General features: G+C 31.5%; 2 protein-coding genes across 2 annotated transcripts; both read right to left on the bottom strand.

The window, feature by feature from the left end:
- Positions 1 to 810: 810 nt before the first annotated feature.
- On the bottom strand, positions 811 to 6,872 carry LOC111698737 (uncharacterized). The gene is made up of 9 exons (XM_023469150.1): positions 6,851 to 6,872; positions 6,521 to 6,593; positions 5,719 to 5,788; positions 5,166 to 5,223; positions 4,434 to 4,481; positions 3,429 to 3,505; positions 2,602 to 2,665; positions 2,048 to 2,114; positions 811 to 914 (listed from the first exon to the last, which is right to left on the bottom strand). The coding sequence occupies exons 2-9, from the start codon at positions 6,590 to 6,592 to the stop codon at positions 882 to 884; spliced, it is 489 nt and encodes a 162-aa protein (XP_023324918.1). The 5' UTR covers position 6,593; positions 6,851 to 6,872; the 3' UTR covers positions 811 to 881.
- A 2,195-nt stretch (positions 6,873 to 9,067) lies between these two features.
- On the bottom strand, positions 9,068 to 18,457 carry LOC111698755 (uncharacterized). Its single transcript, XM_023469174.1, has 8 exons — positions 18,305 to 18,457; positions 17,802 to 17,883; positions 15,883 to 15,989; positions 15,120 to 15,276; positions 11,741 to 11,933; positions 11,149 to 11,213; positions 10,115 to 10,232; positions 9,068 to 9,752 (listed from the first exon to the last, which is right to left on the bottom strand). The coding sequence occupies exons 1-8, from the start codon at positions 18,383 to 18,385 to the stop codon at positions 9,239 to 9,241; spliced, it is 1,317 nt and encodes a 438-aa protein (XP_023324942.1). The 5' UTR covers positions 18,386 to 18,457; the 3' UTR covers positions 9,068 to 9,238.
- Positions 18,458 to 25,130: the final 6,673 nt, after the last annotated feature.

Raw genomic sequence — 25,130 nt, 5'->3', positions numbered from 1 at the left:
TATATTATAAATGAAAAATGGAACTAACAATTTATAGACGGCAGTGAGCGTGACTTATCAATTTATGAAAGGAGTCATTGATAACTCCACAGAGTACGTTTCTTCACAACACTACAATTTATGAAAGGAGTCATTGATAACTCCACAGAGTACGTTTTTTATCAACACTACAATTTACGAAAGGAGTAATTAATAACTCCACAGAGTACGTTTCTTCTCAACACTACAATTTATTAAAGGAGTCATTGATAACTCCACAGAGTACGTTTCTTCTCAACACTACAATTTATGAAAGGAGTCATTGATAACTCCACAGAGTACGTTTCTTCTCAACACTACAATTTATGAAAAGAGTCATTGATAACTCCACAGAGTACGTTTCTTCTCAACACTACAATTTATGAAAGGAGTCATTGATAACTCCACAGACTACGTTTCTTCTCAACACTACAATGGCCGAACATGATGACGTATTCGACTGCGTGCGTCCTAATCATCTATCTATCAAACTATCGACCTCCAAAGTACGTCATTAGGACGGACTTTGTTCATACGTTCTTAGGGACGGTCTCTGTTTGATGTCGTTATTTTAGAAAGAGTCGCTTTGTTCCACATTAATTATTGATATTACAGGGGTAATATTTTTATAAACAAAGAAAAAGAAAGATATTTGTTTTGCAATATTTTTTTTATCATTTTAAATGGCCCAGATAATATTTGAAATATTTGTTTAAATCTTCTTTGAAGACTGTTCTTCTCTTATCAAATATGGAAAACTGTCAAATATATATTCAATAGAAATTTCTTGAATAAATCAAATCCAATATTTATTTTTATATTTAAAATTCAGCAAATATAGGGTTTTGAAGTAAATCCTTGATCTATTCTTGGTTTCTGTATTTAGTGCATCGGATCTAAAAAATAAATAAAATAGAATTTGTAAATTCCAAATTTTCATTCAGGGCTGGGAGCTTTTAATGAGTAGAAAGAATTAAACTTGTTCTTCAAGCTGAAAACTTTTAAATGGATCGGGTTAAACTTTGCCCGTTTTACCTCTCATCCACTCCATCTACTGATGGGCATCATTTTGAGTTCTGTTTTGAGATATTTAGGGTATTTCAAAGTTTTAAACGCTCGACAAGATATGAGTTATATAACACATTGAAAAATTTGCGTTTTTTTTCCTGACGAAAGATATTCACCAAACGATTTTTCAAAAGCAGACGAAAAACTATTCTAATAATCGTTTTTGTGAATATCTTTGGTCACAGCAAAAACTTTGTACAAGGTAAAAAAGAAAAATCAGATTGTTAAAAAGACTCTTAATAGCCTAAACCTTTAAATGTTTAAAAACAAACCTCAATACGCGCGGAAAAAAAGACTTAGGTCTAAGTTGACAACGCATTATTAGGTTACTTGCTCAAATCTTTTTAATTTAAAAAATCAAAATTTAAATTATCTGCAAACGATGAGCTGTTACAAAAAAAGGGATTATGAAATTCTATTTTTTTTGAAAAACTAAAACTTTCTACAGGGTTACCCACAAAGGATGAGATTGTAAAGACGACTTGAAACTTTTCAAATATGACGATGTGGTTTATAAATGACTTATTTAATGATTTGGAAAAGAGAGAAAGAAGTTTATAGTTGTAGGGAACCATGAATATCAGGAAACAGACAGTATATATTTCGTACTGTCATCTCTGAAGTCTCATCCTTTGCGAGTACCCCTGTATCAAAATCATAGAGCTAGTTCTAGTTCTCAACTGGTATTACTGCATTTATAGTGATGGGCGATTATATCAATACAAGAAGACGACTTTTAAATTTAAGTTTTGATTGTTAACAAGCTTTCTTCGAATTACAAGTTTACAAATAATCAAAGAGAAGCTTTTTTAATTGACAGCTTCTCTTTTTTATGTGTATCCATGCTGTTCAACAGCTTGATATAAATCAAAATTTAGGTCGAAAGGCGTCTTCATTGTATTGATATAATTTCTGTATATTAATTTTCAATATTTTGATTAAAATGATAGATAATTCTAACCTTAAGTGTGGGGTCAATAAACCACTGTCTCTGGTATTCGTATTCCCAGTTATCTGGTATCTCCCAACTAAATAAATAATATATGGGGAAAAAACTACCATACATTTTTGGAAATTAAAACAGGATATATAACATAAATAACCCAAGAAAAGATTTTACAGAGGAGCATGCCTGATTCACAACGGTTCTCTTAAACCCTTTATCGGATCGATAATGCGAAAGATAACGTCGTTTTTTTCTGTTAATTTCTCAATTATTTCTGAAGCCAAGAACTGCTTATGAGTCGAAAATAATCAGTTTACTATGGAAGGTAATTTAAAATTACGTTTACAGTCCCTTTAAGCAAAAAAAAGATTTATTTTGGACAACATCTCTACGTATTTTGGACAACATATCTACGTATTTTGGACAACATATCTACGTATTTTGGACAACATATCTACGTATTTTGGACAACATATCTACGTATTTTGGACAACATCTCTACGTCTCCAGAAAAATCAATTTTTTTTAAAAATTTGTAAATGTTTTTTTTAATATATTTTTCTACTTACGGGCAGTTGAATCCGTCAGTGTAAGCGTTGTTTTGTACTCCTGCATTAAATCCTCCAACAGTTTCTAAGATATTATTTTTTATTTATTAACTAGCTTGAGAGCAAAGGTTACTTATTATAGTTATCTCCCGCCGTGTATCCGCACTTGGGCTTAAATCATGATTTTAGCCATTTTTCCCGATAACAGTCGACCCATGCAGAACTTAGAATCTCAAGCTAAGAACACTGTCGTAGTTCTCCCGGGCGTTTCCCAATAAAAATTTGAGGCAAATCGGTCCAGGGGTTCAAGAGTTATAATCAAACTTTTAAACAAAAAAAAAGATTACTTCTTTATATAAATATATAGATTCTTATATGTGACATCTAGAGGTCAAAACTTTTTTGTGACGGATATTGTTAATCTTGATCGATTGATCTCGATATCCTATGTGGGCACTTTTAAATGTAAAGATAATTGTGTTATCTCTCAATCAAAGTTATCTGAGCAAATGGCATGACCACTGTACAGGATATCGTAAAGGAATTAATTTAATCCGTAGATCAACGCTTTATCACAACACACAAGTTGTGATCTCAAGACAGTTGAGCCCGAAACTTAAAACAGATTATCGTAATAAAACCCAGTATTGGAAACCCGGTTTCTTGAATGGGCAGTTTTGTAGAAACCAACACTTTGTTAAGAAATATTATTTCATGTGGTTTTTTTACATTCTCGTTTTATATTCTGATTTCATTAATTAAAATCTTTGCAAATGTTGAGACCCCAAATGAGAAACTCGGGAGTTTTGCTCAACCATACTGTCTTGAATCACCAAGAAACGTCTAACCTGAGATGACCCACTTAATGTAGTAGATTACAGGGTTGGAGTTAGGGTCAGGGGTCAACCATTGGTTACTCTCAGACCTACAATATAATGATAATAATAGTGGTAATAATAATAATAATAATAATAATAATAATAATAATAATAATAATAATAATAATAATAATAATAATAATAATAATAAAATACAGTCAAGTATTGCTATAAGTCATCTTCCTATTCCATTATTTTCTAGTTATCTCTGTATAATATACATATACCCTGTGTTTATATTATATACCCTTGATTTATATTGCACAGCCTTTGTTGAAAATGTAAATATTTGCAGAGAACATAAAGACATTTTAAGAGATATCAGCAAAAAATTATTAATTTAAAACAAATAAAATCTTTATCTTAGTTGAATTGAAACATTGGAATAGTATTTTTATCAGGTCCAATAAGGTCAAAAGATGCGAAACTTATTGCAATTATCTTATTTCAAAGTTATTATTTTAAACGCGTTGTCTGGTCAAGTATGAATTAGAGATATGAAAGTTTTTTTTTCTGGCGGATTTCTTCCTTATAAGAAGCAATGGAGAAGCTCGCAGAAATTACCACTTTAGTAGTCTTCCACATTTTTTGCATGAAAAATTAGAAAATTCATTTGAAAATATAAATTATGGATATCTCATTCATTCCTGTTCAGTCAAAGCTTTAACATAATATTGAAAGACCAGCTTGGGAACCCAGCAAATGTTACTAAAAGTAACTCCCGCCGTTTACCCGCACTTAACGATTTTATCGGGAACTTAATTTTCGCAAAGTCGGCCAACTCAACTTAAAATCTCAAAACTAAATTAAGAACATTCCCATTGGTCTCCCAAGTACCCCAATAAAAACTTGAGGGGTTCCTGAGTTATGATCGGACGGAGATTAAAACTTTATACATACATATAAAGACAAAGATACTATTGGTAAAATAAAATATTTCTGTAAAACAATTTCTTTCAATTAAGAAAACTTTACTTGAAAAGAGGAATCCAGTTCTCCCAGAGAGATCCAGCAACAGTATATCTAAACAAATATATTTATATGCACAACATATACAGAGTTATCCACAAAAATGAGACTTCAGAGACGACCTCACGGAAGTTATATTGTCTGTTTCTTTATATTAATGCTTCCTGAAGCAGTAAACTTGTTTCTTTTTTGGACCAATCATCAAATAAGCAATTAAAGAATTTTTCAATGCAGAAAACTTGATTCAATTTCTCCAATTCTAACCTCAAATAGACCTAATTAACCTCCAATAAACCTATCTAACCTCGAATAAACCTATCTAACCTGGAGTTTGAATTGTTTAACCTCCAATAGACTTACCTAACCTCCAATATACCTATCTAACCTCAAATATACCTAATTAACCTCCAATAGACCTATCTAACCTCAAATAGACCTAATTAACCTCCAATAGACCTATCTAACCTCCAATAGACCTATCTAACCTCCAATAGACCTATCTAACCTCCAATAGACCTATCAAACCTCCAATAGACCTTTAAAAACCTCCAATACACCTGTCTAACCTCAAATAGACCTATCTAACCTCCAGTAGGCCTGTCTAACCTCCAATAGACATATCTAAACTCCAATAGACCTGTCTAACCTCCAATAAACCTGTGTGACCTCCAATGGACCTATTTAGCCTCCAATAAACCTATCTAACTTCCAATAAACCCTCACGAGGTTCGAACTAACCTGCCAAGTCTCATTGGTTGATGTTCTAGGGTTCCTCCAGTAGATTCAACTGAAACCTCTAGAAGATATTCTTTAAGGGAGTGTTCATTAAATTTGTAAAAAGTGAAAATAGACGACTCAGCTATTTTAAGCTTGTTAACATTACCGCATTAAAATTTTACAATATTGACTATTTTTTTATCCGTTAATGTTTGAGATATTACGAGATTAACTTTCCAAGACGGAGAAACTCTCGTTTTTTTTTTCATGAAACTCAAATCAACTTAGTCCAGCCATAACTTCTACAGAGTCCAATTCCTCAATTTAAATTCAAGGGATTACGATGACGGAATTTTTAGTTGTGATTTAAATCAATCTAACCTTTTAAGATAATTTCAAAAAATACAATTTTGAAAACATTTTTTTTAAAAATACTGAAAAATATTTCTTATAATTTTTTTTGTCAGTTTCAAGCTTAACGGTGAAACAAAAATTAGAACAGGGAAAGGGGTGAAAAGAGAAAAAATACATTTTTTTCATGATTTTGCATGAAATCAGTTGATAAAGGTCTTACCAATACAATCACTGCAGTAGAGGGTTTTAACATTAGGATCCCAGTTCACAGCACCAAACCTCTCTTCAATCTGAAGTACAGTGATAAACATAAAACTTAATTGGTTTCTCTCGATGAGCTCCAATGTACGGAAAATATCGTCTCCTAAGCATAGATAGATAAAAACCTCTTATGACGTCAGTGATTATAGAGACGAGAGTCTAGGAGACGACATTTTCCACAGGTCATTGGAGCGCAACGAGAGTAAACACAACCTTATTATACAACCTTGGTTAGACTCAAGCATTTATTTTGAAAAGTCCAATGAATGTAAAACACAGAAATTGTGTAGAGCACACAGATCCTTTTTACTTATAAAGTTGATCTTTTTACTTATAAAGTTGATCTGGTCAAATTATATACTTTATAACAATGTCATCTTTCTATTCCACAGTTGTGTGGGTCTAATTGTATATATATATATATTTTTATTTAACTGTTGGGTGAGTCATATGATGTTTATATCAGTTAAAAACCTATTTTTAAACTCACGGATGGAATCTAATTATGTTTAATTTTTAATAATCTAATAATTTTGTTTTTACAAAAATTTAAAACAAATTTTTGATCCCACCCCCTGAAAAAGTACAAAAATTAAAAAACTGATTAGAAATATTTGGGTTTGATTCGTAGATTGCAGATTGTATTGTGCAAAAAAAAAGTAATTTTAAAAAATTAAAAAAGACTCTTAAATGTGACAAAAAGCAAATGTTTGACCCCTGCCACCCCTTAAAAAAAATATACAAAAAATGAAGAAACTGACCTCCTTTTTGTCCATTGACGGCAGTGCCATGGAGAAACTAACAAGGACCGCAGCTAATAGTAATTTCAGCATTCTAAAACAAATTTCAAAAAAATGAAAACATGGAAAAATGTGTAACAAATCAAAGAGTAAGCAAAAAACTATTATTTTGTCACACATATTTGTGACCTAATTTTATTCCTTTAATTAAATGAGGGGTTTAATGCCAATAACAAGATATCCAAGGTCGGAATCAATGAATAGCGAGACAAACAGTTGAGCTAAGTCTGAATATTTAATCTAATTCGCACTCTTCATTAAATCCGACCTTAATTAATGCTTATTACCAACCTGCTGTTTTAGAATCAACTGTTTGTTCCTCAATATTTGTTTTCCTTAAATATGCATTGTCTTATCTATTCTTCGAATTTCCAGTCAAATATCAATTTAAAGGAAAAATTTTTTTTAAATGTTTCTTTTTTATTTTCATCTTTTTATTAAACTTGAAAAAGGTTCTAGAAAAATCTTCACTTCAAAATAAGATAATTGTTTCTAATAAAAAGTTTTTTTCTCACACAAACTTATTTATAAAAAAACGTTTTTAGTACGGGTGTTCCAAAACATCATGAGGAATTAAGAATGGTCTCATGGATCTTTCCAAATAGAGTCCTTATTCTTTGAACGAAGGGATATTAAATATATTCTGTGCTGGAAACTATTTTGGTGGATTATCATTGGCTTAATCTCGATATCTACTGCGGGCACTATTAATTTGAGGATCAACGGTTAAACTCTTTTTTTCAGTTATTCCTCTAGGGTACTCGATGAACATGCGGGATATCAAATAAAGATTAGATTAATCTGCAGGTTAACAAAAGATCGAAATCGAGCATTGATTCTTCAATAAAATGGTTCCCAGTTCTTGATAAACCTACTGATGGTACAGAAATGGCAGACCATATTTTGGAAATCTCAGGACGTAAAGTTTCCGTTGCACACCCTGTACCTTATCTAATGTATCCTGTTTCAGACAAGAAGTTGACATCCTTATCTCGAAGGATGAAACATTTAAAACAATGTCGTCATAACCTCTTTTAATACAACATTACAACTAAAACTTATTTGATACGTTTACAAAATATTTTTCCTTTTTTCTGCATAATTTAGTTCAGATTCCTCGGACTTTTTGTGTAAGGTAAAACTTTAATGCAAATTACCTTGGAATAATTTTGTTTTTATAAATATTACCTCTAATATAAATTATAATTCCATTTTCCAAAATCTATAGGTCAAAACTTTTGAAGAATTAAGCATTTAAAAGGACTGTAAAGGAAAAATGAAAAGGGGTATAGGCTGAAAGCTAATTACTTTAGCTTTTGATCGCGACCCATGAAAGTTATATCTGATGCTCCTGTCTCGAGAAATAAAAATGTGTAAAATTTTTACGAAAATTCATATATACATATACAATTTGGTATGGAAATAGAAGGTTTAAACAGTTCATATTCAGCAAATACGCAACCAATCTGAAAACGAAGATAACCCAGAGAAACCTATTATAACTTAGGTTTTCTCCAACTATTATTTTATTATTGTTTTTCAAACAAAAATTTTCAAATTTTCACCCTATGTCGAAAGATGATTTTATTCAAACCCTTGCTCCATGATGTAAACCGTATTTTTAATATATATATATAGCCCAGGTTTTATCTTTTGTAGAGTAAAACTACTCTTATTTTGTGGTAGAGGAGAATCATCATTTTATAGGTTTTGAGTCATGTTATTTGGAATGAATTTAAAGATATAATTTAATTGTCCCATAATATTTAATTCATTAAAATTTAACTGGTTCAGCTTCATAAGAGAAGAAAAATCAATCTGTCTGTGTCAACTGTATCCCATTAAAATTTAACTGGTTCAGAGCTGGGAACTTTAGAATGGGAACTTTAGAATGGGATACCTTTAATCCCGAATGATTAATCCGGATATCCAATGTGTAAACTTTTAATTTCTTGCTTTATGATATAGTAGAGAAAAATCAAAAACCGGGTTTTTTATTTAGAAAGTCCCTTCCGTTTCTGTATATTAATTTTAAATGAGGTGCAAAATTTAAAATTTCCCGGCTTTAGATACGCGACTCTGATTGGTTGAATTTTATACACTTTTCAGGATACAAGTACAAGATTAGGTTGGTCTCGAGATTAAGAAAAAGAGAGGAGCAAGCATTTATTTTGATATCCACCATTCTAAAGTTCCCAGCTCAGCTTTAAAAAAAATCAGTCTGTCTGTATCAACTGAATCCAATTTATAAGATTAAAACTTCAAAATTATTAAAATTGTTTTAAAAAGAGGCAAATCGATGAAGAAGTGAATGAGTTATGATCGGGAATACAAACAGAAACATGTAATGTGACCCATTTTTGACAACATAAGCCGTTCAACCCCTTTTAAAGATTAATATCTTAGATCGAAGAATTACTCATTAAATCGTCTTTGCATACTTATACCATATATCAATCATTCAATTCAAAGTTAATTGATTAATACATAAAAAAGACAACTAATTTGTACAGTACATAATATATTAAATTATTCAGAAAATTACAGAAAATAACATAAAAATGTATGTACATTGAGATCTACGGATGTATGTTCATTAGTAAACTATATGTACAAGTGGAATGAACTGATAATGGAATGGGTTTTGTCAAAACAGCAACACACACAAAAATTAACAATTTAAACTGGAGTCTGAGTTCCGAAAACCATCTTTTCATCTTTCTCCTTTTCTTCTTTATCCTCCGGTTCCAATTCTTTCATAATCTCTTCATCTACTTCGTCTTTAGCTTCTTCCCTTGATTCTGTTTCCCCCATCTCAACGTCATCCTTCTTTGGCCTGGGTGCCATCTTAAGCTTGCTGATTAAAGACCGAACCTTGGGGATAATTCGGACTTTTTCCTCTTCATTCTCGACAGCCTTTTCTTTATCAGTCTTCTCAGATTCATCATTGAGCTCAACCTTTTCAAATTCAGGAGCCGAAGTCTCATCCAGGTTCTTCTTGTTTTTTCGAAACTTTGGATTTAATGTGATGAACTTGAAGTATTGGAAGGTTTCCTGTTTGGTTGCCTCAGTTGATGTTTCCAGAACCTGGTTTGGTTTGGCGGCAGTGGCGTCGTCTTCATTCTCTTTGTCGTCAGCTGTTATCTTCAGTTTCTCGGAGGATTCTTCAGTATTATTCTTGGAGAATTTAGCCCTGGAAAATAAATGTGTAAATTATATCACAAGAATATGTTTTTATGCAAATATAAAACTTATGCTAATGCTAACTCAAAGAAAAAATTAATTGGCAAGGATGACTTTATAAGTCTTAGATTTGAGACTTTTTCCAGTATTTTTTCTAAATTTAATTTTGATATTTCCATAAAAACCTTTTTTGAGTTTTCTAATGGTTTTAATTCCCAAATAGTTCAATTTAAAAGTTTCAAGTCTTTCTATTTTTAATTATTTATAAATTTTACTAGTCTGTGAGGCAACAATAAATAGTAAAAAACAACGATTTTACAGAAAGGATGTTAAAAGTCGAGGCTAAGTTAAGCGATTATAAACTAAGTTTACCTGTAGAAAATAGCGGAGAGTACTAGAATCATGATGAGTACAGCAACAGCGATTACGATTCCAACAATACCACCAATCGGCAATCCATTAACCTCAGCCCCACTTACTAAATCAGTCCCTGGAAATATTTAAAAAATTGAATTCTAAAATCATCAAAAATAATCAAATAAAGATTGTATTAAGATGGGTAGCCTTGTTTCTTGATGAAGCATATTTTTTTGAAGGAATCAATGACGTTTTCAATCCCACATACGACCAAATTGTTATCTGGGGTTATCAACACGGATTTCAAATTTTTAATTGGTATATTAATATATTTTTAAAAATGTACTACAGGCATTTTTGATGCACATTTGTGATACAGTTAACCCCTATATAATCCAGACATCAAAAGAATTAATCAAATGTCGTATTCTTCACTTTCTGATAATGGAATGTTGCATACATTTAGTTTTTTAATTAATTACCTATGTGGAGCTCTTTAAAACTATTCCCGTATATCCATGTCAATTTATTTATTTTCGCAAATGCAGAGATTTACGTAAAATAGTATAAATTACCCATTGAAAAATAATCAAGACGACATTTGATAAAATTCTTTCGATGTATGGCTCATTTAGGGTATAACTGTATAATAGCAAGGGCATATTAGAAAATTACATGTTTGTTTGAAACACTTTTAAATTTGAAGCTAAAATATAGTTATACCTGCAGAGTATAACCACCACGGGATATCGAAGCATAATTAAATCAATCCGTCGCGTATGTTTGTATACATTGAAAACCAAAAACACACAAAAAATTTGTGGATTTTATAAAAAAATGTTGTGGATTTTCTAAATTTTCAAAAATCCAATTTTTTAGAGGCAAATTTTTGAAAAATCGGTCATAATTAACCTGCCCTGGGGTCACGCGAGGTCCCACAACAAATTGGGTCCGATTGGTTCAACAGTTTTGACGTTTATTGGATACAAACAAACGATCAGACAGACAAGCAAAGTAAATATATATATATATATACATAGATTACTGACCTAATACTAGAACAGTCACGTTGATCGTCACATTAGTTAGTTGACCAGGATGAGAAATAGAGCAACTGAAAACAAAAATTGATCATTTAAAGGAACTGTTGGCGGAATTCCGAGTGATCCGCCATTTGTAGAGTGAAGGTATGAATCACAATATGCTTCCCTTTAAACCTTTGTCCGAGTAAGGACATCCTTATTCTTTCAGTGATCGATCTTTTATTGATCGATCTTTTAGTGATCGATCTTTTAGTGATCGATCGACCCTTCATGCAAAGCGATGGCAATCACAGATTTACAACGATACCATTAAGTAGGAATTGATATGCATGATTTTGTTTCTGTTTATTTTAATCTGCTGTTTCTCTGCGTAGGTGTCTTGCGCAGTCTTGTTTATAAGACACAACGGGGGAAACTTACAGAAATTAACATTCTTAAAGTCAGAATAATAACGGTTTCTTCCACATTTTTGATCAGATTCATCAGATAAAGGTTTCAAGGGTGCCGTTGTGACTTGGACATTGCCATCTTTGCATGGAGGATCACTTAAGATTATATACGCTTACAGTCCCTTTAATTCTGATAAATTTAATTATACCTCAGGGTTTTGTTGGAGTGTTCAGGCAGCGCCTTGTATTTTAAAGTCTGACTAAATGTTGAGAGTCCGGCCGTATCGACAAATTGCTCTTCGTCCATCGTCTTTCCTGCAACGGGCATACCGCCGATTTTCCAGGTGAAAACGGGAGAAGGGCGGGTTTTGGTGGCGATACATTTTACAGAGCTCACGGTTCCTAAAAATGAATTCATAATCAATTAATCAGAGTAAAAAGATAGGTGTTTATAGTTCCACATTTTTTAATGTAATATTTAAATTAGAAAAAATTGTCTTCTTTTCCTGTAAACCGGCCGGAGATACAAGAACCATGGATATTCAACCAGTACTTTAAAAGGTATATTTAAAAATCGGGTATTTGAAATTTTACGCTTCTTAGTTCCTTTAAGTTTAAGAGCTATATCAGTAAAGGATTGTGGTTTCAAGGTTCAGTTGCTGCATAGTACAACTTTGCTGACATGCTTTAAACATAAAACGTCAAATGATTAAGTTCTTTTGTGAAAAATTTGCACGTGCACTATATATTGACAGAACCGTCGAATTGATGTTTGCAGACTTATTTTGGAATATCACCAGGGTGGCAAAATATTTTTTAATTCAAGAAAGACTCAGCACCCGTGTGGGCCCAAAAACCCCTGAAAACCAAAGATTTCACTGACCCACTGAAAACGCCACTGTTTGCAGTTCTTGATGACCAGTATTTGAAATTTGTTTATTTTAAAAATTCTTCAGAATCCTTGATTAGGATGTAATGGGACGTTAAATTCTTTAGGCAATTGATTATACAGTGATAACCAGAAAACTCTGATATAGGAAGACGACTTTATAACAATACAAGCGTATTTGATGTTGTTACAAATTAAATAGTTTTACTAGCCACTTATTAAATCAATAATTAAGTGAAATGGGTCTGTTTACACCGCATTATTGCTTTGTCTCATGCTCATTGGACTAGTGAAAGTCATAAATTTGGTCTACAAGTCGTCTTCTTATTTCCGAATTTAACATGTTTACATCATATACCAAATAGTGTCTTGTATATTGAGAAATTCTTAATCAATGTATTAGATATACGTGTCTCAACTTAAGAAAAGGACTGTTAAAACACTTTTTCAACGCAAAGATGGCAATGCCTGATTTACGTCGGTGCTCTTTAAACCTTTACTGACCAATAATGTGGAAGATATTGACATTTTTCTATTTTTAAAAGTGTTATTTAAGATAATTCCGATACAACTTCTTGCAGTAGAAATATGCAAGTCATTTTCGTACAGAAACTACAATTGAAAACAATTTTAAAATTTATAAACATGCATCCTTGATCAGACAACGCTTTAAAGGGAACAGGTGTGAATCGGGCATTGCCATCTTTGCAAGAGTGACTTAAAATTACGTTACGAAAAACTTGAACGTAAACAATCTATCTATATAATAAAACAAGACATTCGTATATATATATGTTGCTTATAGCCGGCCAAACTGCTGGACCGTGGACACTCATGGGTGGCCGTGGGGTGTTAAAGGCTAAAAAATCCAAAAAAACAACTCGAAATTTTTTTTTCTTTTTTTTCAACATTTTTGTTTCCATGGGCAACGCCGGGCCTTGAGCTAGTAGTTGATAAAGCTACAGTGCAAGGAATAGGAGTGTATTACGAAACAGCACTTTTGTTGCACCACTTTTAGGGAATATGGTAGGTAATTCTATCAATATAATGAAGACGACTTTTCATATAAAAAATGATCGTTAAAAAGCTTTTTTCGAATTATAAGTTTAAAAATGACAGTTTCTCCTTGTTTTCATGTTTATGTGGATCCATGCTGTTTAAAAGCTTGATAAAATCAAAATTGAAATCGAACGTCGTCTTCATTATATTGATATAATCGCATAACGTACCAAACCCAAATAAAAAAGCAATGCTTGTGAAGTTGTGTCAGAAAAGAAGAAGTAAAACCGGATGAATTTATAATTGCCCAAAACTCGTTTAACAAAAATATGAATTAAATAATTAAGTACATCAATGGTGCGAATTTGTGAATTCGTAGCTTCTCTAATTTTATGACAAGTTACATTTTAGAAATTCAAAATATTTCTGTTTACTCAATTCAGCTCGATCTTCAAAAAGAGTTGTTCTGATTTTTATTTACTTTAGTTTGACACAATACTCCATAAATACTCCATAAATACTCCATAAATACTCCATAAATACACCATAAATAATCCATAAATACTCCATAAATAATCCATTGTTTTTATCTTTCTATCTTTGTCGAGACATAAGCTATGATCTGGGTTAGTAGGACAAACAGGCACTCTCACTTTTTACCATATTTGCGTCAAGAAATATGTACACAGTACTGTACACTGTACACCGTACTGTACACTGTACACCGTACTGTACAATGTAAAGTAGCAAGTGACTTACGACGTACACATAGCTGAGAAGGTGTAAAGGTACAGAATAAAGAGTTGAGGTAACCTTGCCAACATATTTAATACATTGCATTTTTAAGTTCGCGTTTTTTTACTTAAAGGGACTGTACGCGTAATTTCAACCGACCCTCCATGCAAAGATTGCCATTTTTCAATTTATAACACTCTGATAAAAAATGTGGAAGAAAAAATCGTTTTTCCGACTTGAGAATTGTGTACTTTTTCGCAAGATAATTGTGCAGAGAAACACCAAATCTAAAATTGCAATCTTTGCTTTAAAATTGCAAAAAGTTGCTACGTCTATGTCTTTAATTCATTACAACATTTTCTAATCAAAGCCATTGTCATTAACTTTTGGTGGGAGAGCATGCATTGTTTGGATCACGTACCTAATGCATTGTGTATGAACATTTTCAAAACAAAATACAAGAAAACTATTTGCAAAATATTTTGATTTATTGCGACTAAGAAATGAATTACCACTCTTTTTTTCCAGAATTAAAAATGAAATCGTTAACTTTCGCGATTTATCAATTTATCAATAATTTGATGATGTTGTGCTTAAATGGAGTATTGTTGTAATTTCTAAGTGCTCCTATTCCAACGGTACCCTTTAAACCTTAAACCGATCAATAATGCATAAGATATCGTTGTTTTTAGAGCTTTTAACGTGGGTTAACTTTTAAACATTTCATCTATTGTTTCGTTTAGCAGAAATGCTCAAGTATCTTCGTAGAGAAACCACAATTTAAAATAACCAACTTTCAAGAAGAAGACGATTGATTTCTGAACCGGACTCTCCATTCTATGATTGAAGAGTCAATAAAAATTACAACTATATTCCCTTTAATATTACTTAAGCCAAGAAAAAAGAAAAATATGGTGAAAAAAAAACTTGTGGCAACATTTATGTGGCAACATTTATGTTTATACCTGCAGAAATGTTGACGAATCCAGAAGAAAATGGACTGTTTAAAGTAACTTCTTCCGGTGGAGTAGCGATAGAAAGGTTTGCCATTCCTTGAGCAGAACTCACTTCTTTATTCTCGACAACAGCTACATTACACCGCCATCTTCCCTCGTCGTTCTTCTACAAAAAAGACAAAAAATTAGATTAAATTTGGGGAAATCTTTTCCGCACACTTGATTTTCTAATATTGGCAACTTGGATCTAAGTTTGAAATATCAAAGGTTTACACCAGCAGGTTGCAAAGATATAGGGATACGAAAAATGGGTTTATGGCAAAGACTTAATTCCTTACTGTCATTCATTTATAAATAAAAAATAAGTCTGTAGCAAAAAGTGTGTACACATGATATTCTGTAAACTTGCAGTACGTTGTACATAACAAATGATTTAATGTTCTTAACTTAGACATAATGACATTAATCATTGAAACTGCGTTTCAATTGAATACTTAACATAATTAGCTCAAATCATGTGACATACTTAAATTACGCTATAAAATATGGCCGGAGATAGATTAACTGCGTTATATCTATTCTCTCTAATCCTTTAACTGTATGTACCTTAGCTACCCAATGTGGTAAACCTCAGATATTGAGTTTTTGGGTAAGACTCAATTCCTTTCAGTCATTTTAAATTAAAGCTAAGAACGTCTTGAATATTTATATTTTTTTGTTGGTAATACTTTTACACGTAAAAAAAAATAACACAGATGAATAGAAAGGATACCTGAACTTCTGAAATGAGGACACCGCATTCTAGGGCAGGGTCAACAGCATAGTGGAGAAGACGACCTCCCTCTGCACCGAGTCCAGCCTCAAGGGGATAGGTCTTACCTGGATATGATCAGATTCATGTTTCTACATTTTGGGATTCCCATTACACAGTAAAATAAAGCACTTCTTTAAAGGGAGTGACCGGCGATGTATGGTAGTTAAGAATGTAGTATTGCATGGAGTTTTTAAGGATTCATTTAAGACATATAAAACGTTTTAATGATGTATAGTTACGGAGTTTGAGCGCAAAGTCGTCGTTCATTTATTTGGGTCGTTATGTTTTGAGAATTGATTTATTATTCAATGATTGACGAAAAAAGTGACAAAAATGTTACAGTAAATTAATTAAAAGTTTAGGAACATATTTCTCAATAGAAATTTGTCAATAAATCGATGTTAGAATCAATTATTTCTTTTTAATCATATTGAATTTCTTATTCTTTAAGAACTTGTTCGCAGATTTCTTCAAATTATTCAAATGTCGTCTTTTCAATAAAAATTCCAGGAAATCTACAGAAAACGTTTGCGTTCCAAGAGACGTTACATAAATAAATAACTAAATAAGATTACTTATTTTCAATAATCCTTTAAACTTAAATTTGATCTTACCGGTCCCGCAAATCATATTTGATGTATACCTCTTTATTTAGCGCAAATTTTTGTATTTATTGATATTTTGCTTCTTCGAAAATTGTTATGTTGAAAGCCAAACTTTGAGGCGTGAACTTCTAATGCAAAAAATGTCATTAACCTTCAAAAGTTTCTAATTACATGGTTACAAATTAAAGAATTGGTTATGAAGGTTTGAAAAAAAAAGAAAAATATTTATATCTAAAACCAAGTATCTCTTCAAAAGAAAATAGAAGATGTAAATATAACAACTCTTAAACTTCTCATAGATAATTAAGATATAGACAGAGTAGGAACTGGATGTAAAAATTAATCTTTTAGGTTTAAAGGCGTTCATTTAGACGAAAATCTCTGGAACCATCATCTTAAGTCGGCTAAAAACAAATCCTCCAGGGGCCGAATTTAAGGAATTTGAGCGGCGGCTTAAATTTAAGCCGCGGCTTAACTATGGTTGGTTCCACTTAAAATTGTATCAAATGTTTCAAGATTTAAGTTGGCGCTTAATTTAAACCGGGTTTTGGCGGACTTAAGCCGCGGCTCAAATTCTTTAAATTCGGCCTCAGTACAGTTTTTGCATTGTCAAGTTAAAAAAGTCAAGTCTAAGCATCTTTATGAAAATTACATTAGAATGTGTTATAAACCGAATTGTTATTAATGTAAAACTAATTGTTTTGATATTTGTTTTGAACATTCAGTGGAAAAAATAATCAAAACAGCCAAGAGCTATTTTCCACCTAATTACTTTATGCTTGTACTGTTAAAATAATTATCAATTTGTATAATTGTAAACTCGTTCTGTATAATAAACAGATACATTTATTTTAGCAATAAACTTTATCTATCTATATACAGTAATAACCAGAAAACTCTGGAATAGTAAGACGACTTTTAGAAAGAAATTATTACTTTAAAAAGTACAATGAGAAATGAGCATGATTCACAGCAATTGTACAGCGTAAACACTACAGATCCATTTCATCTCATTTGTGAATTTTTAAGTATCTAGTAAAACTATATTTGCTTTGTAAAAACATCAAATACACTTAAGGTTCGCTGTCGTCTTCCTGTTTTATTGTTTTCTGGCTATTACTGTAGTTATATGTATCTATACCTATAAAGTAGTAATCTCTGTTTGTTTGCATAGTAAATAGTAATTTACGACCTAGCGCGGGTAAACGGCGGGAGTAGATATGAGTACCCTGGGCAACGCTGGGTTCCCAAGCTAGTATAAAATATATTTACCATACGGAGTTTCCCATGAACAGGATCTTATCTTTTCGCTGGCTTTACACACCAGGCTTACATTCTTTGCACCCAGTTTAGCCTAGAAGAATATACAAATATTGTATTTATTATCTACTATTTATTTTTTGTAAATAATTTTTTTTTCAAGTTTAAAAATTCTTAGATTCAATTGATACCTTTTTTACATAAAATATCATAAGAAGAAACATTGGAAAAACATGTAGATTTGACTTGGTCATAAATTATCAAATATTAACATTTTAAACGTTTATGATATATTTATGGAACATTTTTTGAAAACAATTGTCTTAATCATGAGAAAAGATCTACTTCCCGATTTCTTTACAAAAAATTGTTTTCCAACAAATTTTGGAAATACAAAATATCAAAAAAGAAAATCAAAAAACAAAACTTTAATAGTACAAAATTGATCAGTATGAATATACATTTTATGATGCAAGGTTTGAAAACTGTTATTATTATTATTAAAGTGTACTTACCCATGCATTAGTAGGAGGTGTAAGAAAAAGTGCTGCATCAGTGGAAACTAGAAAACCCGCGAATATCATAAAAAAGAACATGGTGGAAACTTAACCCACCAACAATAACGGTTTACAGGACAATGATAGGGTAAGGGGCAGGGAACTAGTATATAGGAGGTGGTCGAGCCATGGGGTAGTTCTTCTCTCTCCTACAAAACCAGTTTCAGGGGTCAATAATAACTTTAAAATTTTTTTTAAAAAGTAATTTACCGATCTAGTTGTGCTACTTTTAGTTGTCTTGGAAAAAATTTAATCTAAATTATCTTTGTTGAAAAAAACGTTTTAAAGTTTGAAAATAAAGTTCATAAAATTTTGTAGAAAAAATTATAAGAAATTTTCGGGGTTTGAGGGGCCGGTGTTACGAAGGAGGAGGGGGGGGGGGGGGTTTGAACACTCTCTTTCAAACTTTTATTTAACAGAAACATATCGATATATGGAGATATGTTTAATTAGTTTATTTATTTTCATTTTGCCACCCCCCCCCTCACATTTGGCAACTAAAGACAATGTTTTCTAAATATGATATGTTTAAGATAATTTTTTATAAAATTGTACAATTTATTTTATATTCACTTAGAGAATTAAAAAAAGGAAAAAATTTCATGATATTTGAAATCTTAAAAAATCTCGTTTAAGGAAAGGGAAGGTAAGTTTGCCCTAAAATTAGGTAAGTAATGAGAATTTAGAAACCTTGACATTTTCAAGTATCTTCGCAAAGTCACAATTCTAGGATTTACTATGATCCCTTGATGTAATGTCTAAAAAATGTTTTTAAAATATCATATATAATTTTGAAAATACAGAGGAGAAGAAGCTTCTAGAGATTTAGCAAGATTAGGAGAAAGGGGGGGGGGGGCAGTGGAAAGAGAGCGCCAGGGGCGTATTCAGAAATTTGTCCAGGGGGGGCTTACATTTTTTTAAAATCTTTTTAGGGGTTGGGGCTCAGCCCCCGTTGGGGCCTGAAAACCTCCAGAAATCAATAGATTTCACTGGTCCAGGGGGGGATTAGCCCCCATAACCCCCCAGAATACGCCCCTGGGGAGCGCCATCTCCAAATAAAAAATTTTAATTTCCGGTGGAGGAGGGGGGTCGGGGGTTGTCAGTTTTGCGTTTTTTAATTCAGGATTTAAAATGTAGATATCACAACTCACACCATGCTATCTCTACATTCTTGATTTTTGATGCTTTGTAAACCGATCCTTGGAAAATCCGACATATGAGAAACTGACTGGTGGGAGAAGACGATCAAGAATCGGCTACTTAGCAATCTATTTTATGACACTATAGTGTAATTTAGCTTATTACTCTCTTCATGGTGAATTTCATAATGAACGTTCTATAAAGTAATCATCTTGCTATAATATTAAATTAGCTGTACATTATAGCACGTGTGCTGTAAAGTTTTGTTTGGTTCCCGGATTTTCTCCAAAAAATGTAGGATATTTCAAAAATATTTTTTTCAATTGAAATAAAAATAAAATTGAAACCAACTTTATATTTTGACTTCTGCTTTGTTTCAAAGTTTATTTGATCTAGAAACAGCCATTGAAATAAGACAAGTACACAAACGTTTCATAAAATTACCTATAACACGATTATTTTGGCTCGACGTGCTTAAAAGTTTTTGGACTTAAATTTTCCCTATATCTCGAAGGTTCTCTCCTTTTTAGATTATATAGACAAAATTAAATCTATAAAGGCAATTGAACCTTCTCGATAAAGAGAAAATTTCCGTCTAAAACATTTATAACACTGCAAACCAAAATATGCAGTGTTATAAATAGTTATTAATTATTAGCATGAGACAAATTTTAGGTGTTGGCTCATTTCATAGAAAGAATTTCTTACACAGGACATTTCATAAAATAAGAAATTCATAGACAAGACATTTGATAGACATGACATTTCATAGACAGAGAAGAATTACCGATTCAAATCCTTCCTTCACCTTTATTTTTGAATCGGTGGTTCAAATTTGAACCGGCAATATTTAGTTCAACGACATAGCTCTAATTTATTAAATTCGTTCCCATGGTCTTTTTTTCCAATTCCATCTTTAAGTCGTAATTCGCATTAGTTCAGTTCCCAATTGTCTCGTTTCCTCAAGTTCGGTTGATAAGTACCATATCTTGTATTCCTAAGCCTCTTCATATCCTGCCGGATGTCATGCATTGATAATCTTGCTGACAATGCACGTGTTCAGCTTCCTAACATATGCCATGATCAACATAATTCAAATTTGTAATACAAGGTTTTCTTCACATATTCTTCTTATGATGCCATATTTTCAGGATGATATTTGTATTTTTCAAAATTTTAAAATTGTTAAAAAAAATTTGTCAAAAAATCATTTTTAATTATTCTACTATGATTAACATAATACAAATTTGTGATATTACTCTCACATATTCTGCAAATGATGCCATATTTTCAGGATAATATTTGTATTGTTCAAAAATTTTAAAGATTGCTCAAAATTTTTAAATTGTTGAAAAAATTGCTGAAAAAATCATTTTTAATTATTCTACTATGAAAAACATAATACGAAGAATTTTCAGTTATTGTCACAAACTTTGATTTTCTAATTACTATATCTTTGCAATCCAATGTCGTAGACCTTAGATATTTCAAACTATGAATTGTGTTAAATCGATTAATCTAAGTTTGAAATATTAAAATTCTAATTTGAGGTTGTGGTTTGAAGTTGTGATATTACTCTTCACATACTCTGCTCAAGCTGCCATATTTTCAGGATGATATTTGTATTGTTAAAAACTTTTTAAGATTGTTCAAAATTTTTAAATTGCTGAAAGAAATTGGTTAAAAAATCATTTTTAATTATTCGACTTTGATAAACATAATACAAATTTGTGATATTACTCATCACATATTCTGCTGAAGATTCCATATTTTTGGGATTGTATTTATATCTGTAAAGCATGTCTAAGATTGTTTAAAACTGTATAATATTGTATAATATTGTTTAAAATTGTTAAAATTGTGTAAATTGTATAATATTGATTAAATTTGTATAATATTGTATAATATTGTTTGATATTGATTAAAATTGTTAAAATTCTGTAAATTGTATAAAACTGTTTAATATTGTATAATACAAATTAAAAATTAAAAATACAAAAATACAAGATTTCGATTTTTTGGGTTTCGATAATTTATTCCTGACCTCGATCCATATTCTAGTTTTCATGGAACATCTTAGAAGATTATCTTAAATAATAAAGATGTGACATCACATGCTTAATGGTTTGGGGAAACAGTCCATTTGGTGAATTTTTACAACAAAGTTTGAACAGAAAACGTTTAATTAAGACAGGAATCCGAATTCAATTTCCGAGGGAAAATTTCAGGAAAATAAAGAAAAAATTACCTTCTACCTAAAATTGGGAAAATATGTTTTTTTAAAACGGGGAAAATTGCGGAAAAAATAATGGCATATTTTTCATTTTCTTGAATATAATGGTGTCATTTGTTTAGTTCTAAAATAATCTAAAATAATGTGAACTAATTGTAAAGTCATTCTGAGGGTTACCCTCATGGTCACTACTTTAAGCACATGAAGTCCCGAATAAACACGAGGAAATGTTTCCCATGCTTCTGAAATCTATATAAAATAAAGTTTTGATTTATTTGACGTCTATTTTCATATATATAAATTCACAAAATTGTATCTAACTTACAAGGTAACCCACAAAGGATAAGACTAAAGACGACCGAAACTCGTTATGTTTGACGATTTCGAGGTTAAATTAAGTTTTATCCCTTGAATATATTTATTTATGGCTTATTCAATGCAAAAAAAGATAGTTGCAGATAATTATAAATAAAATTAAAAGGAAACAGACAGTATTAAAAGTCGTATCTAAAGTCTTATCCTTTGTGGGTAACCCTGTATCCTAGAATACCATACAATATTCTATCAATGTTCCATATGGTGTAAATGTGTTACATAATTCTTTTCACATCTCTGTAAGAGATCCCCTTATATATATATTCGTATTTTGTATATATATACAAAACCTTCAATTTTCTCCCTTCAACCAGAAACTCTAAGATATAGATAACAGATTTGAATTGAAAATTATTTCTTACAAAACTTAAAAAGTGCATAAAGAAAACGAGTTTTTGCTACAAACTCTATTTTTTTAATATACAATATCTTTGCAACCAGATTTTGTAGACCTTGGCTATTTTAAATTATGAATCTATTAGATCAGAAAGTCCTGCTAATTATTTGAATCAAGTTAATACACCAAATTAAAACCAAATTGGATCTTAAAGGTACAAGAAAATTTAGATAATTTTCCCCCACGAATGTGTATTTAATGTTGAATAAAGAAAATAATTTTTCCATTAGCTTGAAAAATAATTTCTTGAGTGAAAAAGTCTACTTGTAAACTGAAAAATTTATGAATTTTATCAAAAAACAAAACTGAATCCAACAGTCGTCTTCCTTTTCTACTGTTTTATGAGTCCCACTGTAGTTAGTTACAAAAATGAATGCTGCGTAAATTAAAGACGATTTTTTTCTTCATTATCATGCTCACTAAATCTTCCTGTATTTTCAATCTTGAGACAATATTTGACACGCTAAACAAATAGAAATGAATTAATCATGTTTATTCAATTTCTTTTTTGCTGGTAGAGTCAAGGGACTGAAGCGTAGTTTCAAATGACCCTCCATGCAAATATGGCAATGCCAGATTAACAAGGGTAACACAATATTCTGTAGACCTGAACTACGTTGTACATTATTAACTATCTACGTTTGTAAACTTCTACGTAAAAACCCATTATTCATTTGAACTGCGCTTCAAATGAATATGTAGCATGATTAGTTTAGTCATGTGATATAGATAACGACATAGGAATTGTAATTACGTCTATTAACGTTAACTTGTAACATATAAACCTCAAATATATTAGTTGATATAGAGACTCTGCTTTGATTACTGCGAGAGAGTAATTATGTTCTAAAATAATGAGTTGAGGATTGTGCCCATTGTTTTGGCATTGATAGTTACGAGCTATTGTCTAGAGGACATTAATAGTTTACAAGATCGTGCCCATTGGTTTGACATTGATAGTTACGAGCTAGTGTCTAGAGGACATTAATAGCTTACAAGATTGTGCTCATTGGTTTGGCATTAATAGTTACGAGCTAGAGTCTAAATGACATTGATAGCTTTCAAGATAGTGCCCATTGGTTTGACATTGATAGTTACGCGCTAGTGTCTAGAGGACATTGATAGCTTACAAGATTGTGCTCATTGGTTTGGCATTAATAGTTACTAGCTAGTGTCTAGAGTAAATTGATAGATGACGAGATTGTGCCCATTGGTTTGGCATTGATATTTACGAGCTAGTGTCTAAAGGATATTGATAGCTTACAAGATCGTGCCCATTGGTTTGGCATTATTAGTTACGAGCTAGTGTCTGGTTGACATCGATAGCTGACGAGATTGTGTTCAGGTTTAAACATTGATCGCTAAGTGAAACTGAATAGTACCTGGATAGATACGGGTTCGAGAGCAGTTTATGGAGTAGGGTATTTACTATTTACTACATGATTAAGTATGAATTAGATATTAATGTTAAAATTTAGAATATTTATTGTGGTTTCTCTACACAATTGACTTGCTCATTACTACTAGAGGAAAACACACAGGAATTGTCAAAATTAAACACTTTTAAACTTAGAAAAACTTTGCATTGAGGGTCCCTTGGAATTATGTTTACAATCCCTTTAGTCATGTTTATTATTAAATTTATTTTTTGCTTGTCGAGCTAAGGAATGACTCAAAGAAATTTTATGAAAAGTGAAACTGGGAACGCCCAATAAAATGTGAAACCTGGAACCCTCTGTCCAAAAAGGGGCCCTGGAACCCCCTGTCCAAAAAGGGGCCCTGAACTCTATTTTCAAAGTGGAACAGAAAATGGACCCTAAATCGTGTATTCAAATCGGAACCTGAAGGTGAAACATAAGTTTTGATAAAATTGAACCATTGAACACCAAAAATTTAACTATAAAAGCTTCACAAAATAAAAAAATAATAAACAGTTAACACAGATTAATAAAAACGAAATGAGATTTAAAAAAATTAATTAATCAATGAAAAACCGGATTTATTTTTTAATATTATTACCATGCTAGGGCCCAAGGTAGTAATGCAGAGAAAGTTATTTCAGAGATGTACGCATTTTTGTACTGCAGTGTACTGTCTTTGGGCGGAAGAGTAAACACAAGATGGATTCTACAGCCTGACATGGAATCCATTTTCACAAAAATAATCTATGAAATATTCTGGTCATGAGGAGCTTTTATGTGAATTATCAAAATCATTAAAAATAAATGCTTTTATCCTCATCGGATACTAGACGAACACTGATGCATCTATTCTTGTTTACAAAAAATTCCGCCCAGAGAGAACTGGTTTCAATATGTACGCAGAGTATACACAAACTCAATTAACTTTCCCTGCAGTAGTACCTTGCTAGAGCCCATGTACTTACTGCATTTGGAAATAAACGGAAATTAGTTCTGTGTCACGTTTATGTTGGTAGAACTACTAAAAAGAGTTTTGGTATAGTTTTCATTCATGTGGGTCATCTTCATAGTTTTCATTCATGTGGGTCATCTTCTCCTTAGAATTTTGACCTTAATCTAAACATCAGTGTAGAAGATAACATAATATTGAAAAGTGTTAAATTTTGATAATTTCCATCAATGTTCCGCGCTAGTATGTTTCTTAATTACATAGTTTCT

Source organism: Eurytemora carolleeae, unplaced genomic scaffold (assembly GCF_000591075.1).
Source record: "Eurytemora carolleeae unplaced genomic scaffold, Eaff_2.0 scaffold318, whole genome shotgun sequence".
In the NCBI taxonomy this organism is placed as follows: Eukaryota; Metazoa; Arthropoda; class Copepoda; order Calanoida; family Temoridae; genus Eurytemora; species Eurytemora carolleeae.
The sequence above is the reverse complement of the archived record's forward strand: the minus strand, read 5'-3'. Positions and strand labels throughout refer to the sequence as shown.

Excerpts from the sequence above, each read along its gene's own strand:
- LOC111698737 (XM_023469150.1), bottom strand. The coding sequence starts at position 6,592 with ATGCTGAAATTACTATTAGCTGCGGTCCTTGTTAGTTTCTCCATGGCA. Across the intron at positions 4,482-5,165 it reads CAACCAATGAGACTTGGCAG|ATATACTGTTGCTGGATCTC; the intron begins GTTAGTTCGAAC and ends ATATTTGTTTAG. Across the intron at positions 2,666-3,428 it reads CATTAAGTGGGTCATCTCAG|AAACTGTTGGAGGATTTAAT; the intron begins GTTAGACGTTTC and ends ATAATATCTTAG.
- LOC111698755 (XM_023469174.1), bottom strand. The coding sequence starts at position 18,385 with ATGTTCTTTTTTATGATATTCGCGGGTTTTCTAGTTTCCACTGATGCA. Across the intron at positions 15,990-17,801 it reads TTCATGGGAAACTCCGTATG|GTAAGACCTATCCCCTTGAG; the intron begins GTAAATATATTT and ends GATCATATCCAG. Across the intron at positions 11,214-11,740 it reads CACTCCAACAAAACCCTGAG|TTGCTCTATTTCTCATCCTG; the intron begins GTATAATTAAAT and ends TTTTGTTTTCAG.